At 45.4% G+C, this 20,511-nt stretch overlaps 1 protein-coding gene across 2 annotated transcripts in view; it reads right to left on the bottom strand.

Annotated features, from left to right (window-relative positions):
- Window positions 1-20,511, bottom strand: part of LOC148146819 (microtubule-actin cross-linking factor 1, isoforms 6/7-like) — a 125,837-nt gene that overhangs the window by 25,927 nt on the left and 79,399 nt on the right. Inside the window, exons 11-15 of one of the 2 annotated variants that reach the window (XM_087996921.1) lie at window positions 12,353-12,464; window positions 9,676-9,842; window positions 7,123-7,285; window positions 5,408-5,562; window positions 5,013-5,087 (exon numbers count right to left, since the gene is read on the bottom strand). In XM_087996921.1, the coding sequence (XP_087853047.1) occupies window positions 5,013-5,087; window positions 5,408-5,562; window positions 7,123-7,285; window positions 9,676-9,842; window positions 12,353-12,464 (672 nt within the window). Of the gene's footprint in view, window positions 1-5,012; window positions 5,088-5,407; window positions 5,563-5,595; window positions 5,830-7,122; window positions 7,286-9,675; window positions 9,843-12,352; window positions 12,465-20,511 lie in introns of those variants that run through there. The other variant, XM_087996922.1, reaches the window with a different exon arrangement.

Here is a 20,511-nt window from a genome sequence, read left to right as displayed (position 1 = left end):
TCTCTCCACCCTGGAGGCTCCCTGTCTTCAGTCCTGATGAAGGACTTTTGCCCGAAACGTTGATTTTCCTGCTCCTTGGATGCAGCCTGACCTGCTGTGCTTTGCCAGCACCACTCTAATCTAGACTCTGGTTTCCAGCATCTGCAGTCCTCACTTTTGCCTTTTTCACTAGACCAATAGTCCAGAGACCCAGATAATGTTGGATTTTGAATCCTGCTATTAAAGATGATAGAATTTGCATTTAATAAAGAAAATATGGAATTAAGAATCTAAATGATGACCATGAAAACATTGCCAATTGTTACAAAAGCTCCATCTGGTTCACTAGTTTCCTTAGGAAAGGAAATCTGATGTCCTTACCCAGTCTGGCCAATATGTGACTCCAGACCACAGTAATGTGGTTGATTTTGAGCTACTCTCGATCATACTGTGATCACTCATCCCTAAAAGTTTTTTTACAAGTTTGTTAATGAGCTGTTTAAATAAGCATGACCTTCAGTTGGCTTCTCAACACACTTCTCTCAAACTGTGTATAAACCATTGCAGAAACGTGTGCTTTACTGCGTTAGTGCTCAGTCAATTTACTCTATCTATTTGCAGATTGAAGTTACCCAGGATAACTGTGTGGACTATGCTACATGCTTCTCCTGTCTCTAGGTTAATACCAGGCCCCACACTTCCACCACTGTTTAGTGGCCTAAAAATAACTCCAATCAATGTCCAATGCCCCTTGCTGCTGCTGAGTTCACCCAAACAGATTCCACACATTGTTCTTCTGATCTGAAACCCTCATCATTAATGAACTGATCCCCATCCCTAACCATAAGTGCAAATCCACCTCCTTTTCCTCCTTGTCTGTCCATTCTAAATGTCAGACCCTCTTAAATATTCAGTTCTCAGTCCTGTGTACAGGGACCAGCATTCTGGCAGGCAGGTTTTCTACTGCAGCACCGCTACATTTAAACTAAGTAGCGGGGAGGAGGGGACAAACTGAATGTTTAAAAAGGAAATTGAAGGGAAAGTTAGAACAAGAGAAGTCAAGAAAGACAACTGTATCAACGAGGCAGAAAACTCGGAAAGGGATCATGCTGTAAAGTTGAGTGAAATAGGAGTTGATGGGAAGGGTGAGGACAGTAACAAATTAAAAATACTATACATGAATGCACGAAGCATTAGAAATAAGATGGATGAGCTTGAGGCTCTTTTGGAAATTGGCAGATACGATACTGTGGAGATAACTGAGACGTGGCTTCAAGTGGACAGGGCCTGGGAAATGAATATTCAAGGCTACACGTGCTATCGTAAGGACAGACTGACGGGCAGAGGGGGTGGGGTGGCCTTGTTGGTAAGGGAGGATATTCAGTCCCTTGCGCGGGGGGACCTAGAGTCAGGAGATGTAGAGTCAGTGTGGATAGAGCTGCGAAATACTAAGGGTAAAAAGACCCTCTTGGGAGTTATCTACAGGTCTCCAAACAGTAGTCTGGATGTCGGATGCAAGTTGAATCAGGAGCTGAAATTGGCCTGTCGCAAAGATGTCACTACAGTTGTTATGGGGGATTTTAACATGCAGGTAGACTGGGAGAATCAGGATGGTATGGGGCCACAAGAAAGAGACTTTGTGGAGTGCCTCAGAGATGGATTCTTAGAGCAGCTGGTGCTGGAGCCGACCAGGGAGAAGGCAATTCTGGATCTGATATTGTGTAACGAACCGGATTTGATCAGGGACCTCGAAGTGAAGGAGCCATTGGGAAGTAGTGACCATAATACAATAAGCTTCAATCTGCAATTTGAGAGGGAGAGGGTACAGTCGGAAGTGACAGTATTTCTGTTGAATAAAGGGAACTATGGAGCTATGAGGGAGGAGCTGGCCAAAGTTCAATGGTGCAATACCTTAGCAGGGATGACCGTGGAGGAACAATGGCGGATATTTCTGTGTATAATGCAGAAGTTGCAGGATCAGTTCATTCCAAAAAGGAAGAAAGATCCCAGGAGGAGGCATGGGCGGCCGTGGCTGATGAGGGAAGTTAAGAAACATATAAAGTTAAAAGAGAAAAAGTATAACATAGCTAAGATAAGTGGGAAAACGGAGGACTGGGAAGCTTTTAAAGAGCAACAAAGGATTACTAAGAAGGAAATACGCAGAGGAAACATGAGGTACGAAGGTAAACTGGCCAAAAATATAAAGGAGGATAGTAAAAGTTTTTTTAGGTATGTGAAAGGCAAAAAAATGGTTAGGACAAAAATTGGGCTCTTGAAGACAGAAACAGGGGAATATATTACGGGGAACAACGAAATGGCAGAGGAATTAAATTGGTACTTCAGATCTGTATTCACTGGGGAAGACACAAGCAATCTCCCTGAGGTAACAGTGGCTGAAGGACCTGAACTGAAGGGAATTTATATTTGCCAGGATTTGGTGTTGGAGAGACTGTTAGGTCTGAAGGTTGATAAGTCTCCGGGGCCTGATGGTCTGCATCCCAGGGTACTAAAGGAGGTGGCTCGAGAAATCGTGGATGCGTTGGTGATTATTTTCCAGAGTTTGATAGATTCGGGGTCGGTTCCTGAGGATTGGAGGGTGGCTAATATTATACCACTTTTTAAGAAAGGTGGGAGAGAGAAAGCAGGAAATTATAGACCAGTTAGTCTGACCTCAGTGGTGGGAAAGATGCTGGAGTCTATTATAAAGGATGAAATTACTGCACATCTGGATAGTAGTAACAGGATAGGTCAGAGTCAGCATGGATTTATGAAGGGGAAATCATGCTTGACTAATCTTCTGGAATTTTTTGAGGATGTAACTCTGAAGATGGACGAGGGAGATCCAGTGGATGTAGTGTACCTGGACTTTCAGAAAGCTTTTGATAAAGTCCCACACAGGAGGTTAGTGAGTAAAATTACGGCGCATTTTTTGGGGGGCAAAGTACTAGATTGGATTGAAAATTGGTTGGCTGATAGGAAACAAAGGGTAGTGATAAACGGCTCCATTTCGGAATGGCAGGCAGTGACCAGTGGGGTACTGCAGGGATCCGTGCTGGGACCACAGCTTTTTACAATATATGTTAATGATATAGAAGATGGTATCAGCAATAACATTAGCAAATTTGCTGATGATACTAAGCTGGGTAGCAGGGTGAAATGTGATGAGGATGTTAGGAGATTACAGGGTGACCTGGACAAGTTAGGTGAGTGGGCAGATGCATGGCAGATGCAGTTTAATGTGGATAAATGTGTGGTTATCCAATTTGGTGGCAAGAACAGGAAGGCAGACTACTACCTCAATGGAATGAATTTAGGTAAAGGGGCAGTACAGAGAGATCTGGGTGTTTTTGTACACCAGTCAATGAAGGCAAGCATACAGGTATAGCAGGTAGTGAAGAAGGCTAATAGCATGCTGGCCTTCATAACAAGAGGGATTGAGTATAGAAGCAAAGAGGTGCTTCTGCAGCTGTACAGGGCCCTGGTGAGACCACACCTGGAATACTGTGTGCAGTTCTGGTCTCCAAATTTGAGGAAAGACATTCTGGCTATTGAGGGAGTGCAGCATAGGTTCACGAGGTCAATTCCTGAAATGGCGGGATTACCTTACACTGAAAGACTGAAGCGACTGGGCTTGTATACCTTTGAGTTTAGAAGACTGAGAGGGGATCTGATTGAGACGTATAAGATTATGAAAGGATTGGACACTCTGGAGACAGGAAACATGTTTCCGCTGATGGGTGAGTCCCGAACCAGAGGACACAGCTTAAAAATACGGGGTAGACCATTTAGGACAGAGATGAGGAGAAACGTCTTCACCCAGAGAGTGGTGGCTGTGTGGAATGCTCTGCCCCAGAGGGCAGTGGAGGCCCAGTCTCTGGATTCATTTAAGAAAGAGTTGGATAGAGCTCTCAAAGATAGTGGAATCAAGGGTTATGGAGATAAGGCAGGAACAGGATACTGATTAGGAATGATCAGCCATGATCATATTGAATGGTGGTGCAGGCTCGAAGAGCTGAATGGCCTACTCCTGCGCCTACTGTCTATTGCCTATTGCTGCCCAGTTTCTGTAATGACAATTAGATCATGCCCAAATATCTCTATATGTGCCTTCTGTATGTCTACCTACACATGTACCAGTATCTGGTTGGCATTGGGACAGAGTATTGCTGACGAAGAGGCTGTCTATAACTGGATGTGGCTACGGACAGGTAAACTGTATGACCTTTTGGGGACACGGGGAGGAGAGAGTTCGAGGTGAGTTTGATCGGATACAGCAAGAAAATGTACTGGAACTACTTGAACTCATAGTGAAAATCCTCTGAGAAACTCAACTCAACTTGCACTTTAGAACATAGAACATAGAACATAGAAGAATACAGCGCAGTACAGGCCCTTCGGCCCTCGATGTTGCGCCGACCCAAGCCCACCTAACCTACACTAGTCCTCTATCCTCCATATGCCTATCCAATGCCCGCTTAAATGCCCATAAAGAGGGAGAGTCCACCACTGCTACTAGCAGGGCATTCCATGAACTCACGACTCGCTGAGTAAAGAACCTACCCCTAACATCTGTCCTATACCTACCACCCCTTAATTTAAAGCTATGCCCCCTCGTAATAGCCAAATTAAATTAAATTTGCCAAAATGTAATGTAAGAATCAGCCCATAGTTTTACTTTCACCCTTTTTGCCCAATAAATTTGTTATTTTGGTGAAGTAGAGCCTCTTGTGAAGATTCTGTGCCTGACCACTATCATAAACAATAAGAAAAAATAAAACTTATAAATGAATGAACAATAAACCAGGAGTTGACCATTCATCCCCTCAACCCCTGCTGTTCCATTCAACATGATCATCACTGGTTTGATCATCACTGCAAATCCACATTCCCACCTACCCTCAATCTTCACTTGTGAAGAATCTCTTCACCTCTATTAATCCCATTCTCACTCTGGGACCTGATTTGTTGAGTATTACAATCAGCTCATAAACAATATAAAATGGTACACAGAGCCAGGAGAAAGCAGTACCTACCCGGTATCTGTTTGCACTGATCTGTTCCACCTGGAATCGCGGGGCACAGTTACATTCAGTAACCTGGCGGCAAACCTGCAAGACAGATGACTCAGCACTGAATAATGGAGCATACTGAGAGAGAGAGAGAGAGAGACAGGCTGTAGTCAGGGAAAGGCCTGGGATTGAAGTTCCGGGAGGACTCCAGGGCACAACCATCTGAGCTGGTGGGGATGGCTGTGAGTATGGTTGAGCTCTGGGAAGGGAATAAAGAAGGCTTTTATGTTCAGTGAGAGGCCTAAGGGAAAGGCCTATCCCAGAAAAGGCAGTAGAAAGGAATCTAAAGGACAGCCTAATAAAAGGCTTATTGCTGTTTCAAAGGTCGCAGATACTGAAAAGTGAACATTGTCTCTCACCTCATCTTCAATCCTGTCTTCATCCTCAGTTCTCCGATGGTGGTCTCTGCTCGGGTGTAGTGCATTAGCAAACTCGTAGTAATCAATGAATCCATCACCATTCAGGTCAAAAATGGCAGCAACTGCCTCCATCTCCACGGAGCTCGTGGGGAATTCTGGCCAAGTGCAGGGACAGATGTTTAGGATCATGCCATTTCTTTCCACAGAACCAGAGAACAGTTAAAGCCCAGGAGAAAGCCATTCAGTCCATCTTACGAACTCTTATCCTCCTGTGACCCTGCACATTGTTCCTTTTCAGCTCAGTCAGATTGTTCAAATTTCTCACAAGCATGGAGCCCCATTACAGTTTCTATCTGGGACCTGATGGGTGGGTGAGTGAATTTCAGAGAATTTACAATGGATCGCAGGGAAAAATATAATTCCTAAGGATTAAATGATAATATAAATGAATACTTAATAAGAATGAAAGTTCAAAACTGCCAAGCAGCAGAGCCAAGAATGAGGGGTGTCATAATAGTAATGTCACTTGTTATATATTTCTATATGGACTATGAGAAACTGGAATATAAAATGCAACTTCAGGAACATTTATCATGTGATGTCTTGGACATGAAAAGACTGAAAATCAAAGGAAGCTTTTAAAAAAAAAGATAAAATTGTATTTATGGCCTTAATGTCTTAACAAACAAAGTTTCGGAAGAAATTATAGGATCGATGCTGCCACTGCCAAGCAACAGGTTCTGGACTGTAATTTCTGTCTTGCCACAGACATGGAAGCTGTTGGGAGTTAAAAGAAAGCTGGTGTGAGAGAAATTCCTCTCACTTGCTCTGTCTCTCACTGTCTCAGTCTACTCTACTGCCAACTCAATCAAAGACCTGGGTCTAACTGCCCGGCTACCTGAACTGAGGATCTTCAGTGCCTGAGGATTCAATCAGGCACTGACACTTTGGGAGTAATAGGGTGGCGCGGTGGCTCAGTGGTTAGCGCTGCTACCTCACAGTGCCAGGCACCCGGGTTCAATTCCCATCTCGGGCAACTGTCTGTGTGGAGTTTGCACATTCTCCCCGTGTCTGCGTGGGTTTCCTCCGGATGCTCCAGTTTCCTCCCACAGTCCAGAGATGTGCAGGTCAGGTGGATTTGTCATACTAAATTGCCCGTAGTGTTCAGGGATGTGTAGGTTAGGTTCATTAGTCAGGGGAAATGTAGAGTAATAGGTTAGAGGAATGGGACTGGGTGGGATTCTCTTCGGAGGGTTGGTGCGAACTTGTTGGGCCGAATGGCCTGTTTCCACATTTAGGGATTCAATAAAATTAACAACTCCCCTCAGCCACCCTACCCCATCCTGGTCAGAGTCACAACCACCACATGTAAAGGATTAAGAGTTAGAGGTCACAGCCTTAAAGTAATTTACAAAAGAAGCAAAATGATGAGGTAGAAAGCTTCGGAATATGCTGCTTGGAAATGTGGTGGTGGTGGCAGGATCAATTGAGGCATTCAAAAGGGACATTGGATAATTACTTGATTAGAATCAACGTACAAAATTGTTTGGAAAATGCAGGAGATTGGCACATAATTAAATTGGTCAGAGAGCCAGTACAGACATCACAGACTGAATGGCCTCTTTCTGTATTGGAATAATTTTGATTTAATTCTGATTTAAACTTTTGAACTGATATTTCTGTGACACATAGAAATAGCCAGATTGTAAACTCACTGGAGTCAAGAACACTCTGTGTAAACTCCTGCTGACTGATTCGTCCATCTTGATCCTTGTCAATATATCGGAAAATGTCCAGCATTCGGAATTTCTTGCTGCTAATCCACTGCAAGTATTGCTTCCTCCATGTGTTAAAGCTGAAGGTCTCCAGAGCTTGGAGCTGAAAATTGCAACATAGATCAATGACTCCTTACTGATTTATTCATCTGTTTTCTTATTTCTTTTATACATAAAACAATTAAAATCAAACAAGAGTGGACCATTCAGCACCTTAAATCTGCTGTCAGCAGATATGGGTTAAACACACTCATGGTCAGAAGGTCAGAGTATTTCCTAACTATTGAGGGGTTGGAAAGTGTAAATGTGCTAAGAGTCATAGGTGTCCTTATTGGTAAGTCACTGAATGTGAGCGTGCAGGTGCAACAAGTTATGAGAAAGATGAATGAATGTTGGCTTTTATAGCAAGAGGCTTTCAGTACAGGAGGAATTGAGTATTGTTTCAATTGTACAGGAGCTTGCTTAGACCAGGCCTGGAATACTGTGAGCCAATTTGGTCTCCTTCTCTCAGGAAAGACGTTATTACCTTAGAGAGGCTGCAGTGAACATTCACCGGATTACAAGACTGCTTGTTTGGAGGAGCCTTCCACAATGTCCTCCTTCAGTATAAAGAATAAATCAGAAACTTGGTTACTGAGCAGTGGCTGCCTATGGAGTGACCAACTCTTGGAAAATGCTATCTGAGGATCTGCACTGATCCTGTGGAGTGACTCTAGCAGCCCCTGAGTCCAAACCCTGAGCTAAAGCAGCTGGCTCATTCATGTAGTCCTCCCAGATATAAAATGTCCTCAAGTTCCCAGATACAAATATAGAAAATAGGAGCAGCAGGAGGTCATTTGGCCATTATGTCCTGCCTCTTTATGGGGAATGTGACACAATCCTTGTTCCAGTCTTATACTGGCTCCTTCCCACAACTCTTGGTTCTGTACATCAACAACTACTTTGGTGCTGCTTCATGCTCTTGCCTAGAATCTTGACACATTTATTCATTTTGCCTCCACTTTCCATTCCTCTATAACTTTTGCATTGTCAATTTCTGATACTTCCCTTCCTTTCCTTGACCTGTCAGCCTCCATTTCAGGGATTAAGCTGTCCACTGCAAAGCCACTGACTCCTAAAGCTATCTTCACTACAGCTCATCATATCCCACATCCTTCAAGAATTCCATTCCCTTTTCCCAGTTCTTTGGCAACGTTGTATCTGTTTGGATGTTACCACCTTCCAGAACAGTGCTACTGACATGCCTTCCTTCTCCGTGACCATGGTTTCCTGCCCACTATGGTTGACAGTTCCCTCGACTGCATCTGACCAATTACCTGTGCTTCCGCCCTTGCCCCTTCCCATCATGCACAGCAGCATGATCAGGTCCCCCTTGTCTTCTCTCTCCATCCCACCAGCCTCCACATTCAAAGAATCATTCTCCACCATTTCAGACAACTCCAGCAGAATGCCCCCACCAAACACATCTTCCCCTCAGACCCTCGGCTGCATTTCGGAGGGATCATTCCCTCTGGGACACCCTATTCCATTTATCAACCACCAACTCCAGCCCCTTTCCCATCGCACCTTCCCATGTAACCGCAGAAGGTGCAACTCCTGCCCTTTCCCCCCCCCTCCCTGCTCACCACCCAAGGGCTGAAGCAGCCTTTCCGGATCAAGCAGCATTTCCCCAGACCCCCTCCGATCTTGTGGATTATATCCACTGCACCCAATGTGGCCGACTCTACATCAGAGAAAACAAACACAGACTGGGTGACCGCTTTGTAGACCACCTCCGGTCTGTGCACAAACATGACCCTGACCTTCCCTTAGCTGGTTATTTTAACACAGCGTCCTGCTCACATGACCACTGTCCTCAGTGTGCTGCAGTGTTCCAGTGAATCCCAGCACGAACTGGAGGAACAGTGTCTCATTTCAGGTTAGGCAGCTCACAGCTTTCGGGATTTAATATTGAGTTAAAACATTTCAGATTGTGAGCCCACTCCCACTCCTTCCCTTTCTTTTAGTTTTACTTATTACATTCTCTGTCACCACCTCACCCTGCAACTCCCACCCCAGTGGAAGTGGCTGCTGTTTCCAGTCTGGCAGTTAGACACACCATTGTTCTGTCTTTCTCATATTCCAATCACTTAATCTGAATTATTTACCCCCTTTCCCCACCCCGCAGCACTCCAACTGTACCTCCCCAAATATAGTATAAATATTGCTTCTCCACACTTCACCAGCTCTGATGAGGAGTCATCTAGACTCAGAACATTAGCTTGTTCTCTCTCCATGGATGCTATCAGACCCGTTGTGACCTACAGCACATTTTAGTTTCAGTCCAGGTTCCAACATCTGCAGTAATTTGCAGTTTAAAAAAAAAATATCCGGCTGTTTGGAACTTGGCCACAAATCAGCCAAAGTATTCCTCAAGTACTGAACAATTGTGAGGGATGGTGTGCCCCCTTGTGCTCTGTATTTGGACCTCGCTTCAAGGTAAACTGTACTCACCTCATAAAGTCTCTGGACTTTCTCTTGTAGTCGGGTCTGTCTGTCTAATGCTCGTGTCCATAACTGCTCCCACTTTCCCAGGAGATGGGCAACCAAAGGGCTCCTGGCATCTGAGGAGTCAGTGCTTTGAGGAAGGTGGGGTTGAGATGTCCAACAGTGACCCTCCCCTGGAACAAAACAGAACAGCACATCAAAAACACACCTTAACATGAGCAGGTTAAGTGTCATCGCCAACACCCCTCCAATGGAACAGAATCACAACGACCTCCTCACCTGAGTGAATATGAATGGGTGGGGGAACGGAAGGCAACAGCAGAGTGGTGCTGTCAACAGAGCATTCACTGAGAAACCCAGAGTAATGGTGTTGTTGACAGAGAGTACCAGCCCAGCATGTTCCCTCTAGGGTGATGGGAAGGAGTAACAAGCCGAGAGAACAATGGCTATCCAGAGAGATTCAGGATAAAATGAGAAGGAAAAGAGAGGCTTTTAGCAGGTACAAGGGGAATAAATCAGAAGAAGCATTCATGGATTAAAAAACGCGCAGGGTGAAGCTGAAGAAAATAACTAGGAAAGGGAAAAGGGGATATGAGAAATCTCTGGCTGACTAAATCCCAAGATAGTCTGTAAGTATGTCAATGGGAAAAGGATTACCAGGCAAGAGTACGGCCCATTAGGGATCAGCAGGGTAATGTGTGAGTGGGGTAGAGCCCATTAGGGACCAGAGGGTAATCATGTGGGTGGAGTGGGGCCCATTAGGGACTAGCAGGATCATCTGTGAGTGGGTTGAGACTGTAGTCCTGGAAAAGCACGGCAGGTCAGGCAGCATCTGAGGAGCAGGAGAATCGATGTTTCGGGCATAAGCACTTCATCAGGAAAGGCTAATGCCCAAAATGTCAATTCTCCTGCTCCTTGGATGCTGCCTGACCAGCTGTGCTTTTCCAGCATCTGCAGTCCTCACTTTCTCCTAACCTGTGGGTGGAGCCAGAGGACATTCGGAGAGTGTTGAACCAATGTTTTATATCCATCTTCACCCAAGAAAATGACAATGGACAAATCATCAGGTTTGGATGAAGTGTGTCCCAGACTGCTGTGGGAGGCAAGGGGATAGATTACAGGGACACTGACCCGTATTGTTAATGTCTCTCTGTCCACAGGGGAGGCGCCAGAAGACTGGAGAACGTTAAGGTGGTTCCTATATTTAAGAAGGATTGTAGAGATAAGCCAAAGAACTACAGACCAGTTAGCATCTGTTGGAGAAACTTCTGAAGTATAGCGTCTATCTTCACTTGGAGAGGGAAGGCTTGATCAGTGATAGTCAGGACTGCTTTGTCAGAGGGAGGTCGTACTTAACAAATCTGAATGGATTTCTGAAGTGGTGGCCAGGTATCTAGATGAGGTTAGTTGATGTGGTTCACATGAATTCCAGCAAAGCCTCTAACAAGGTCTCACATGGAATTTATCAAGTAGATAAATGCACATGGGATACAGTCCATCAGGTTTAATGGAAGGCACTAGCTTTCGGAGCACTGCTCCTTCATCAGGTGGCTGTGGAGAATAAGATTGTAGGACACCATCCACTTCTCCATAACCACCTGATGAAGGAGCGCAGTGCTCCGAAAGCTAGTGCCTCCCATTAAACCTGTTGGACTATAATCTGGTGTTGTGTGATTTTCAACTTTTACATCCCCAGTCCAATACCGGCATCTCCAAATCTTGGGATACAGGGTCATTGATAAAGTGGATTCACAATTGGCTCAGTTGTTAGGAGCCAGAGGGCGATTACCGTAGGCTGCTTTAGTGGCTGGAAGCCGATGTCCAGGAGTCTGTGCTGGGTCACCTGTTATTCATTATTTATATAAATGACATGGCTGGCTGCGTGGGGGTTGGATTAGTAAATTTGCAGATTACGTAAAGATTGGTCAGGTGGTTAAAATGAGGTTGATGTTTTGAGCTACAAGAAGATATAAACAGGGTGGTCAAATGGGCAGCTAAGTGGCAGATGTGAAACGTGGGAGGTGATACTCTTTAGAAGAAGTAATTTGATCAGAAAGTATTCAATGAATGACATGGCACTAGGAAGTTCTGTTGAACAAGGGAACCTTGGTGTGTTTGCACAAAGATCTCTGAAGGCAGAACGGCATGTTAATCAGGTGGTGAAAAAGTCACATGGGACACTTTCCTTTATCAATGGAGGCATAGATTAATAAAGTAGGGAAGTCATGTTGGAGTTGTATAGAACTATGGTGAGATCACAGCTGGAATACTGTGAACGGTTCTAGATGCTATGTTACAGCAAGGATCTGATTACACTGGAGGGGGTGCAGAGGAGCTTCACCAGGATGCTGCAGGAGATTTGTGAGGAGAGAGCATTTAAGTTATGAGGAATGGTTGGATAGGCTTGGGTTGTTTCTGAGTAGAGCAGACTGAGGAATGATCTGATTGAGGTGCATAAGGTTATGAGGGACATGTGCAGAGTGGATAAGGAGCAGCTGTTCCCCTTAATTGAAAGGTCAGCCACAAGGGGACCCAGGTTCAGGGTGAGGTACAGGAGGTTTAGGGGATGTGAGGAAAACATTATTTAATATTGTCAGTGATGTACACATCCCAATGAAGTAATTAGAAACTTGGAAACCCAGCCTTGATCATGAATGAATATGGCATTTCTCAGGACCCTTACCAGGTGAGGAAAGCTGTTGAAAAACCTGACTGTGATCGTCCAGATTGTGGGAAGTGGGTTTCTTTTTTCTCTCGATTTCTGTTTTCTTTCTCATCAATTCATCCAATAAAACCTGCAAGAACAGCATCAGTGACAGGTTATCACCAACAGTAAGCTGGAAACAGGTCCCAGGGGAGCATTCAGTTCATGGTGACATGTTTTGGAATATTACTTGTACTTTTGAGAAATTTCACTAAAGATCCTTAGTCAGCACCTTCAAAACTCATCATTCCTCATTGTCGCTGGGTCAAAATCCTGGGCAGTTCCCTCTCTAAGGCCCTTGTGGGTCAACCTACAGCATGTGGACTGCAGAGGTTCAAGAAGGTAGCTCACCCCCACCTTCTCAAGGGGCACCTAGAGACAGTCAACAACACTCACGTCCCAAAGAATAGGTAAAAAACTGTTAATGTTATAACGTGGAGATAACCGGAGTCATCTGTTTGGAAAATTGGGATGAACTTAAATTCATTTTCAAATTGTCAATTAGGATCTGTAATTTCCTCTGTAAATGACTCAATGACGATTTCTGTTGATGTTAGGATCATTAAACCTTTTTGTTATAACAAACTAATCAAAACAGCCAGACTTCCCCGACCACTCGCATTCATGACAGCCCATAAACTGACAGCCATGCTCAGACAACAACTCACCGGGAAAAAGGACCCGATACCCACCATGTGCACGACTAACGTAATTTACAGGATTCCATGCAAAGACTGCACAAAACACAATATAGGGTAAACAGGCAGACAACTAACAGTCCACTTCCATGAACACCAACTAGCCACTAAATGCCATGACCAGATGCTCCTATTGTCATACGCACAGATGACAGGGACCACAAATTCGAGTGGGACAGCACAATAATCACAGCACAAGCCAGAAAGAGAATAGCCAGAGAATTCCTAGAAGCATAGCACTCAACCACGGACTCAATCAACAAGCACATTGACCTAGACTCAGTATACCAGCCACTACTACAAACAACCGAAAGCAGCAGAAACAGACCCAAATAAATTCCAGAAGACTCAGTACAGCCGCGCTTCACAGGAGGCTCCAAAGCCCTGAAGATGTCACCTAGACAGGGGTTAAAAATGTCTGCAAATGAACTTCCCAGCTCAGCGAACATCTCCACAACCATGACAACCGGCACCCTTTACGTAAACCTTCAACTAATCAAAAGATTTGCATCTCTCTGTAGTTTCACACAAACTGCTTCCTTGATATGTTACAATCATGATGTGGCCAGAAGAAACCAAACAAGTCTGAGTTGATTATATTTAACAAATAGCCTGTGTTACAAAGGTAGAATTGACAGTGAAAGAACAGATTTCCATCTCCAAGCATGTCCAGGTCGTCTGGAGGAAGAGAAGTGTCATCCATTAGAGATGGAATTATTCATGTGACTTAAAGAAGCAGAGAGCTGTGAAAGTTTTAAAATAATTTTGTTTGCAGTTTTGTTTGAGTCATCCCAAATCCTGTCATATCACCTACAGAAATACTTATTCAGGGTGGAGTCTTGAGGAGATGGTTCGTTTTCTTAAGAAGTATCAAACATCTGTATGTCTTTGCTCACACGATCGAGCAGTTCAGTGTAGACTTCATCAAAGAGCAGCTGGGCATTTTCTTTACTTTGAGGTCAGAGAAACCTATAGTGGTTCCCAAAGAGCCTTGTGGAAGACAGCAGTTACTCTAGAGGGAGTTGTACAGAAACTGTGGGAGCAGACTGGGAGAAACATAAGACTTCAGAAGGAATATCTCTTAGCCAAAAGCTAATAAAATCTTCATGAAATATGCAACTCCAGTAATAGCTGGAGTGCAAAGGAGAAATAAAGTACCAGAGGACAATTGAATCATCCTTTACAATGTTGTAAAATAAGGGAACTGTAGTGAGGGTAGGGTGGGACATGGATGTGGAAATACTGAACTGAGATAACAGAAGTCTTTATGAACTACAGTGATGCTGTGTTTAATTTTCCTTTACAATTACAACAATTGTTTTTATTTAAAGACATGAAATCTTGTGGCTTAGTTTTACCAATCGATGGGTGTTTCAATTTCTTCTTTAGGAGTGATTGGCCACATTAGGATGGTAACATACAAAGGAAGGAATTCCTAAAAAACTGTCGACATGTATAGTAATAGTTATTGAATCATTTACAGAGAAATAATGGATCCCAACTTGCTGAGGATTCTTAAATAGGTGGCAAGGAATATAGTGATGAAGACACAAAGAATCTGCAAAGGGGATGTAGATCAGTGAAGGAGTGAACAAAAACTTGCAGGTAGATGCAAAGTAGGAAAGTCTGAAGTCATTCATTTCTTTGGAAGAATCAATTTAAATGGAGCAAGACACCAAAACAAAAAGTGCAGTTTGGAGGACATTGAGTGATCCTGTGCATGAAACACAAAATGTTAATGTCCAGGTGCAGCAAGTAGTTAAGGTGGCAAATCGAGGTTTGTCCTTTCTTGCTTGGGGGTTGAAATTGTACAGAGCATTGGAGAGGCTGTGTATGGAGTTGGGGGGGGGGGGGGGAACATGAGAAGTCATTGGCAGATAGGATCAAGGAAAGCCCGAAAGCTTTCTCTAGGTATATCAGGAATAAACTAGAGTAAGATTAGGGCTAGTCAAGGACAGCAGTGGGAAGTTCTGCATGGAGTCTGAGGAGATATGGGAAGTGCTAAATGAATATTTTTCATCAGTATGCACACAGGAAAAAGACAATGTTTTCGAGGAGAATACTGAGATGCATCTATTAGACTAGACAGAATTGAAGTCCATAAGGAGGAGGTGTTAGCAATTCTGGAAAGTGTAAAAATAGATAAGTCACCTGGGGTCAAGTTTTGCACCTTCTCTAGTAGGTACATCCACATACTGAATCAGAAAATTGTCTTGTACACACTTAACAAATTCCTCTCCATCTAAATCTTTAACACTATGGCAGTCCCAGTCAATGTTTGGAAAATTAAAATCCCCTACAATAGGGTAGTTGTGGTAGGGGATTTTAACTTTCCAAACATCGACTGGGACTGCCATAGTGTTAAAGATTTAGATAGAGAGGAATTTCTTAAGTGCACACAAGACAATTTTCTGATTCAGTATGTGGATGTACCTACTAGAGAAGGTGCAAAACTTGATGGAAATGTGTTGCTGGAGAAGCGCAGCAGGTCAGGCAGCATCTAGGGAACAGGAGAATCGACGTTTCGGGCATTAGCCCTTCTTCAGGAATGCCCGAAACGTCGATTCTCCTGTTCCCTAGATGCTGCCTGACCTGCCGCGCTTCTCCAGCAACACATTTCCATCTCTGATCTCCAGCATCTGCAGACCTCATTTTCTCTTCAAAGGTGCAAAACTTGACCTACTCTTGGGAAATAAGGCAGGGCAGGTGACTGAGGTGTCAGTGGGGGAACACTTTGGGGCCAGCGACCATAATTCTATAAGTTTTAAAATAGTGATGGAAAAGGATAGACCAGATCTAAAAGTTGAAGTTCTAAATTGGCGAAAGGCCAATTTTGATGATATTAGGCAAGAACTTTCGAAAGCTGATTGGGGGGCAGATGTTTGCAGGTAAAGTGACAGCTAGAAAATAGGAAGCCTTCAGAAATGAGATAACGAGAATCCAGAGAAAGTATATTCCTGTCAGGGTGAAAGGGGAGGCTGGTAGGTATAGGGAATGCTGGATGACTAAAGGAATTGAGGGTTTGGTTAAGAAAAAGAAGGAAGCATATGTCAGGTATAGACAGGATAGATCGAGTGAATCCTTAGAAGAGTATAAAGGCAGTAGGAGTATACTTATGAGGGAAATCAGGAGGGCAAAACGGGGACATGACTGTATTTGGCAAATACAGTTAAGGAGAATCCGAAGGGTTTTTACAAATATATTAAGGAGAAAAGGGTAACTATGGAGAGAATAGGGCCCCTCAAAGATCAGCAAGGCGGCCTTTGTGTGGAGCCACAGAAAATGGGGGAGATTCTAAATGAATATTTTACATCAGTATTTACTGTGGAAAAGGATATGGAAGATATAGACTGTAGGGAAATAGATGGTGACATCTTGCAAAATGTCCAGATTACAGAGGAGGAAGTGCTGGATGTCTTGAAACAATTAAAGGTGGATAAATCCCCAGGACCTGATCAGGTGCACCCGAGAACTCTGTGGGAAGCTAGAGAAGTGATTGCTGGGCCTCTTGCTGAGATATTTGTATCATCGATAGTCACAGGTGAGGTGCCGGAAGACTAGAGGTTGGCAAATGTGGTGCCACTGTTTAAGAAGGGTGGTAAAGACAAGCCAGGGAACTATAGACCAGTAAGCCTGACGTCGGCGGTGGGCAAGTTGTTGGAAGGAATCCTGAGGGACAGGATGTACATGTATTTGGAAAGGCAAGGACTGATTCGGGATAGTCAACATGGCTTTGTGTGTGGGAAATCATGTCACATAAACTTGACTGAGTTTTTTGAAGAAGTAACAAAGAAGATTGATGAGGGCAGAGTAGTAGATGTGATCTATATGGACTTCAGTAAGGTGTTCGAAAAGGTTCCCCATGGGAGACTGATTAGCAAGGTTCGATCTCATGGAATACAGGGAGAACTAGCCACTTGGATACAGAACTGGCTCAAAAGTAGAAGGCAGACAGTAGTGATGGAGGGTTGTTTTTCAGACTGGAGGCCTGTGACCAGTGGAGTGCCACAAGGATCAGTGCTGGGCCCTCTACTTTTTGTCATTTACATAAATGATTTGGATGCGAGCATAAGAGGTACAGTTAGTAAGTTTGCAGATGACACCAAAATTGGAGGTGTAGTGGACAGCGAAGAGGGTTACCTCAGATTACAACAGGATCTGGACCAGATGGGCCAATGGACTGAGAAGTGGCAGATGGAGTTTAATTCAGATAAATGCGAGGTGCTGCATTTTGGGAAAGCAAATCTTAGCAGGACTTATACACTTAATGGTAAGGTCCTAGGGAGTGCTGCTGAACAAAGAGATCTTGAAAGTGGAATCGCAGGTAGATAGGATAGTGAAGAAGGCGTTTGGTATGCTTTCGTTTATTGGTCAGAGTATTGAGCACAGGAGTTGGGAGGTCATGTTGCGGCTATACAGGACATTGGTTAGGCCACTGTTGGAATATTGCGTGCAATTCTGGTCTCCTTCCTATCAGAAAGATGTTGTGAAACTTGAAAGGGTTCAGAAAAGATTTACAAGGATTTTGCCAGGGTTGGAGGATCTGAGCTACAGGGAGAGGCTGAACAGGCTGGGGCTGTTTTCCCTGGAGCGTTGGAGGCTGAAGGGTGACCTTATAGAGGTTTACAAAATTATGAGGGGCATGAATAGGATAAATAGGCAAAGTCTTTTCCCTGGGGTCAGGGAGTCCAGAACTAGAGGGCATAGGTTTAGGGTGAGAGGGGAAAGATATAAAAGAGACATAAGGGGCAACTTTTTCACGCAGAGGGTGGTACGTGTATGGAATGAGCTGCCAGAGGATGTGGTGGAGGCTGGTACAATTGCAACATTTAAGAGGCATTTGGATGGGTATATGAATAGGAAGAGTTTGGAGGGATATGGGCCGGGTGCTGGCAGGTGGGACTAGATTGGGTTGGAATATCTGGTCGGCATGGATGGGTTGGACCGAAGGGTCTGTTTCCATGCTGTACATCTCTATGGCTCTATGGCAAATGGGATTTATCCTCGGATTCTCTGGGAAGCTAGGGAGGAGATTGCCGAGCCTTTGGCTTTGATCTTTATGTCGTCATTGTCTACAGGAATAGTGCCAGAAGACTGGAGGATAGCAAATGTGGTTCCCCTGTTCAAGACGGGGAGTAGAGACAATCCTGGGAATTATAGTCCAGTGAGCCTTATTTCGGTTGTGGGTAAGGTGTTGGAAAGGATTATAAGAGAGAGGATTTATAATAAACTAGAAATGAATAAGTTGATTCGGACTAGTCAGCACAGTTTTGTGAAGGGTAGGTCGTGCCTCACAAACCTTATTGAGTTCTTTGAGAAGGTGACCAAACTGGTAGATGAGAGTAAAGCGATTGATGTGGTGTATATGGATTTCAGTTAGAGAGAAGAAGGTTGAAAAGTGATTCACTAGAGACATAAGATAATCAGAGGATTAGACAGGGTGGACAGTGACAGCTCTTTTCCTTTGATGGTGATGGCTAGCACAAGGCGACATAGCTTTAAATTGAGGGGTGATAGACATAGGGCAGATGTCAGAGGTAGTTTCTTTACTCAGAGAGTAGTAGGGGCGTGGGACACACAGCCTGCAGCAGTAGTAGACTCGCCAACTTTAAGGGCATTTAAATGGTCATTGGATAAATATATGAATGATGATGAAATAGTGGAGGTGAGATGGACTTCAGGTCGGTACCTCAGGTTGGCACAACATCGTGGGCCAAATGGCCTGTACTGCCCTGTATTGTTCTGTGTTCTATTGTGCTGTGGAACAGGGCTTTTTTTTTTATTAGATTACTTACAGTGTGGAAACAGGCCCTTCGGCCCAACAAGCCCACACCGACCCGCCAAAGCGCAACCCACCCAGACCCATTCCCCTACATTTACCCCTTCACCTAACACTACGGGCAATTTAGCCTGGCCAATTCACCTAACCTGCACATTTTTGGACTGTGGGAGGAAACTGGAGCACCCGGAGGAAACGCAGAACACGGGGAGAATGTGCAAACTCCACACGGAGAGTCGCCAGAGGCGGGAATTGAACCCTGGTCTCTGGCGTTGTGAGGCAGCAGTGCTAACCACTGTGCCACCGTGCCGCCCACGGTGAGGACTGTGTTGTTAGATCTCCTCAGGGCAAGGGGCTCCATGCTGCAGGTGGGGCTTCACACAAAGCTCCTCCCGCAACCCTGCCCCCACACCCCCACACACCCACCCATGGGGACTCCATCACGGGGACTGTATTCACACGGAGTGGGGTGGGTGGGCGAAGCTCAGTGTGCAGGAGCCCCATCAGGTGTTGACTAAGGCAGGCAGCTCAGTTTGGGGGAGCTAACATGTGATGGGGTTCTGTGTCAGGTGCTGATGATGTTGAATAGGGGGATGTGCCCTCAGTGGGTGCTGGGTTAATGGGATGGGGGGGGAGGGGGGTGACCTCACTGAGTGCTGGGTTAATGGGGGGTGGGGTCCTCACTGAGTGCTGGGTTAATGGGGTGGGAGGGGTGTCCTCATTGAGTGCTGGGTTAATGGGGTGGGGGGGTTGTCCTCATTGAGTGCTGGGTTAATGGGGGTGGGGAGGGTGTCCTCATTGAGTGCTTGGTTAATGGGGGTGGGGGGGAGGGGGGGTGTCCTCACAGTGCTGGGTTAATGGGTGTGGGGGGAGGGGGAGTGTCCTCACTGAGTGCTGGGTTAATGGGGGGAGGGGGAGGAGGGGTGTTCTCACTGAGTGCTGGGTTAATGGTGGTGGGGGGTGTCCTCACTGAGTGCTGGGTTAATGGGGGGGGGGGATGTCCTCACTGAGTGCTGGGTTAATGGGGGGGGTGTCCTCACTGAGTGCTGGGTTAATGGTGGTGGGGGGTGTCCTCACTGAGTGCTGGGTTAATGGGGGGGGGGATGTCCTCACTGAGTGCTGGGTTAATGGGGGGGGGTGTCCTCACTGAGTGCTGGGTTAATGGGGGGGGAGGTCCTCACTGAGTGCTGGATTAATGGGGGGGTGGGGGGGTGTCCTCACTGAGTGCTGGGTTAATGGGGGGGTGTCCTCACTGAGTGCTGGGTTAATGGGGTGGGGGGTAGGGGGGGTGTCCTCACTGAGTGCTGGGTTAATGGGGGTGGGGGTTAGGGGGGGTGTACTCACTGACTGCTGGGTTAATGGGGGGGTGTCCTCACTGAGTGCTGGGTTAATGGGGGTGGGGGGGAGGGGGGCTGTCCTCATTGAGTGCTGGGTTAATGGGGGTGGGGTGAGGGGGGGTGTCCTCACTGAGTGCTGGGTTAATGGGGGTGGGGTGAGGGGGGGGGGGTGTCCTCACTGAGTGCTTGGTTAATGGGGGTGGGGGGCAGGGGGGGTGTCCTCACTGAGTGCTGGGTTAATGGGGGTGGGGGGAGGGGGGGTGTCCTCACTGAGTGTTGGGTTAATGGGGGTGGGGGGGTGTCCTCACTGAGTGCTGGGTTAAT

The sequence above is a fragment of the Chiloscyllium plagiosum genome, unplaced genomic scaffold (genome assembly GCF_037043375.1).
Source record: "Chiloscyllium plagiosum isolate Xiang-an unplaced genomic scaffold, Cpla_swu_hap1 HiC_scaffold_19, whole genome shotgun sequence".
NCBI classification, from domain to species: Eukaryota; Metazoa; Chordata; class Chondrichthyes; order Orectolobiformes; family Hemiscylliidae; genus Chiloscyllium; species Chiloscyllium plagiosum.
The sequence above is the reverse complement of the archived record's forward strand: the minus strand, read 5'-3'. Positions and strand labels throughout refer to the sequence as shown.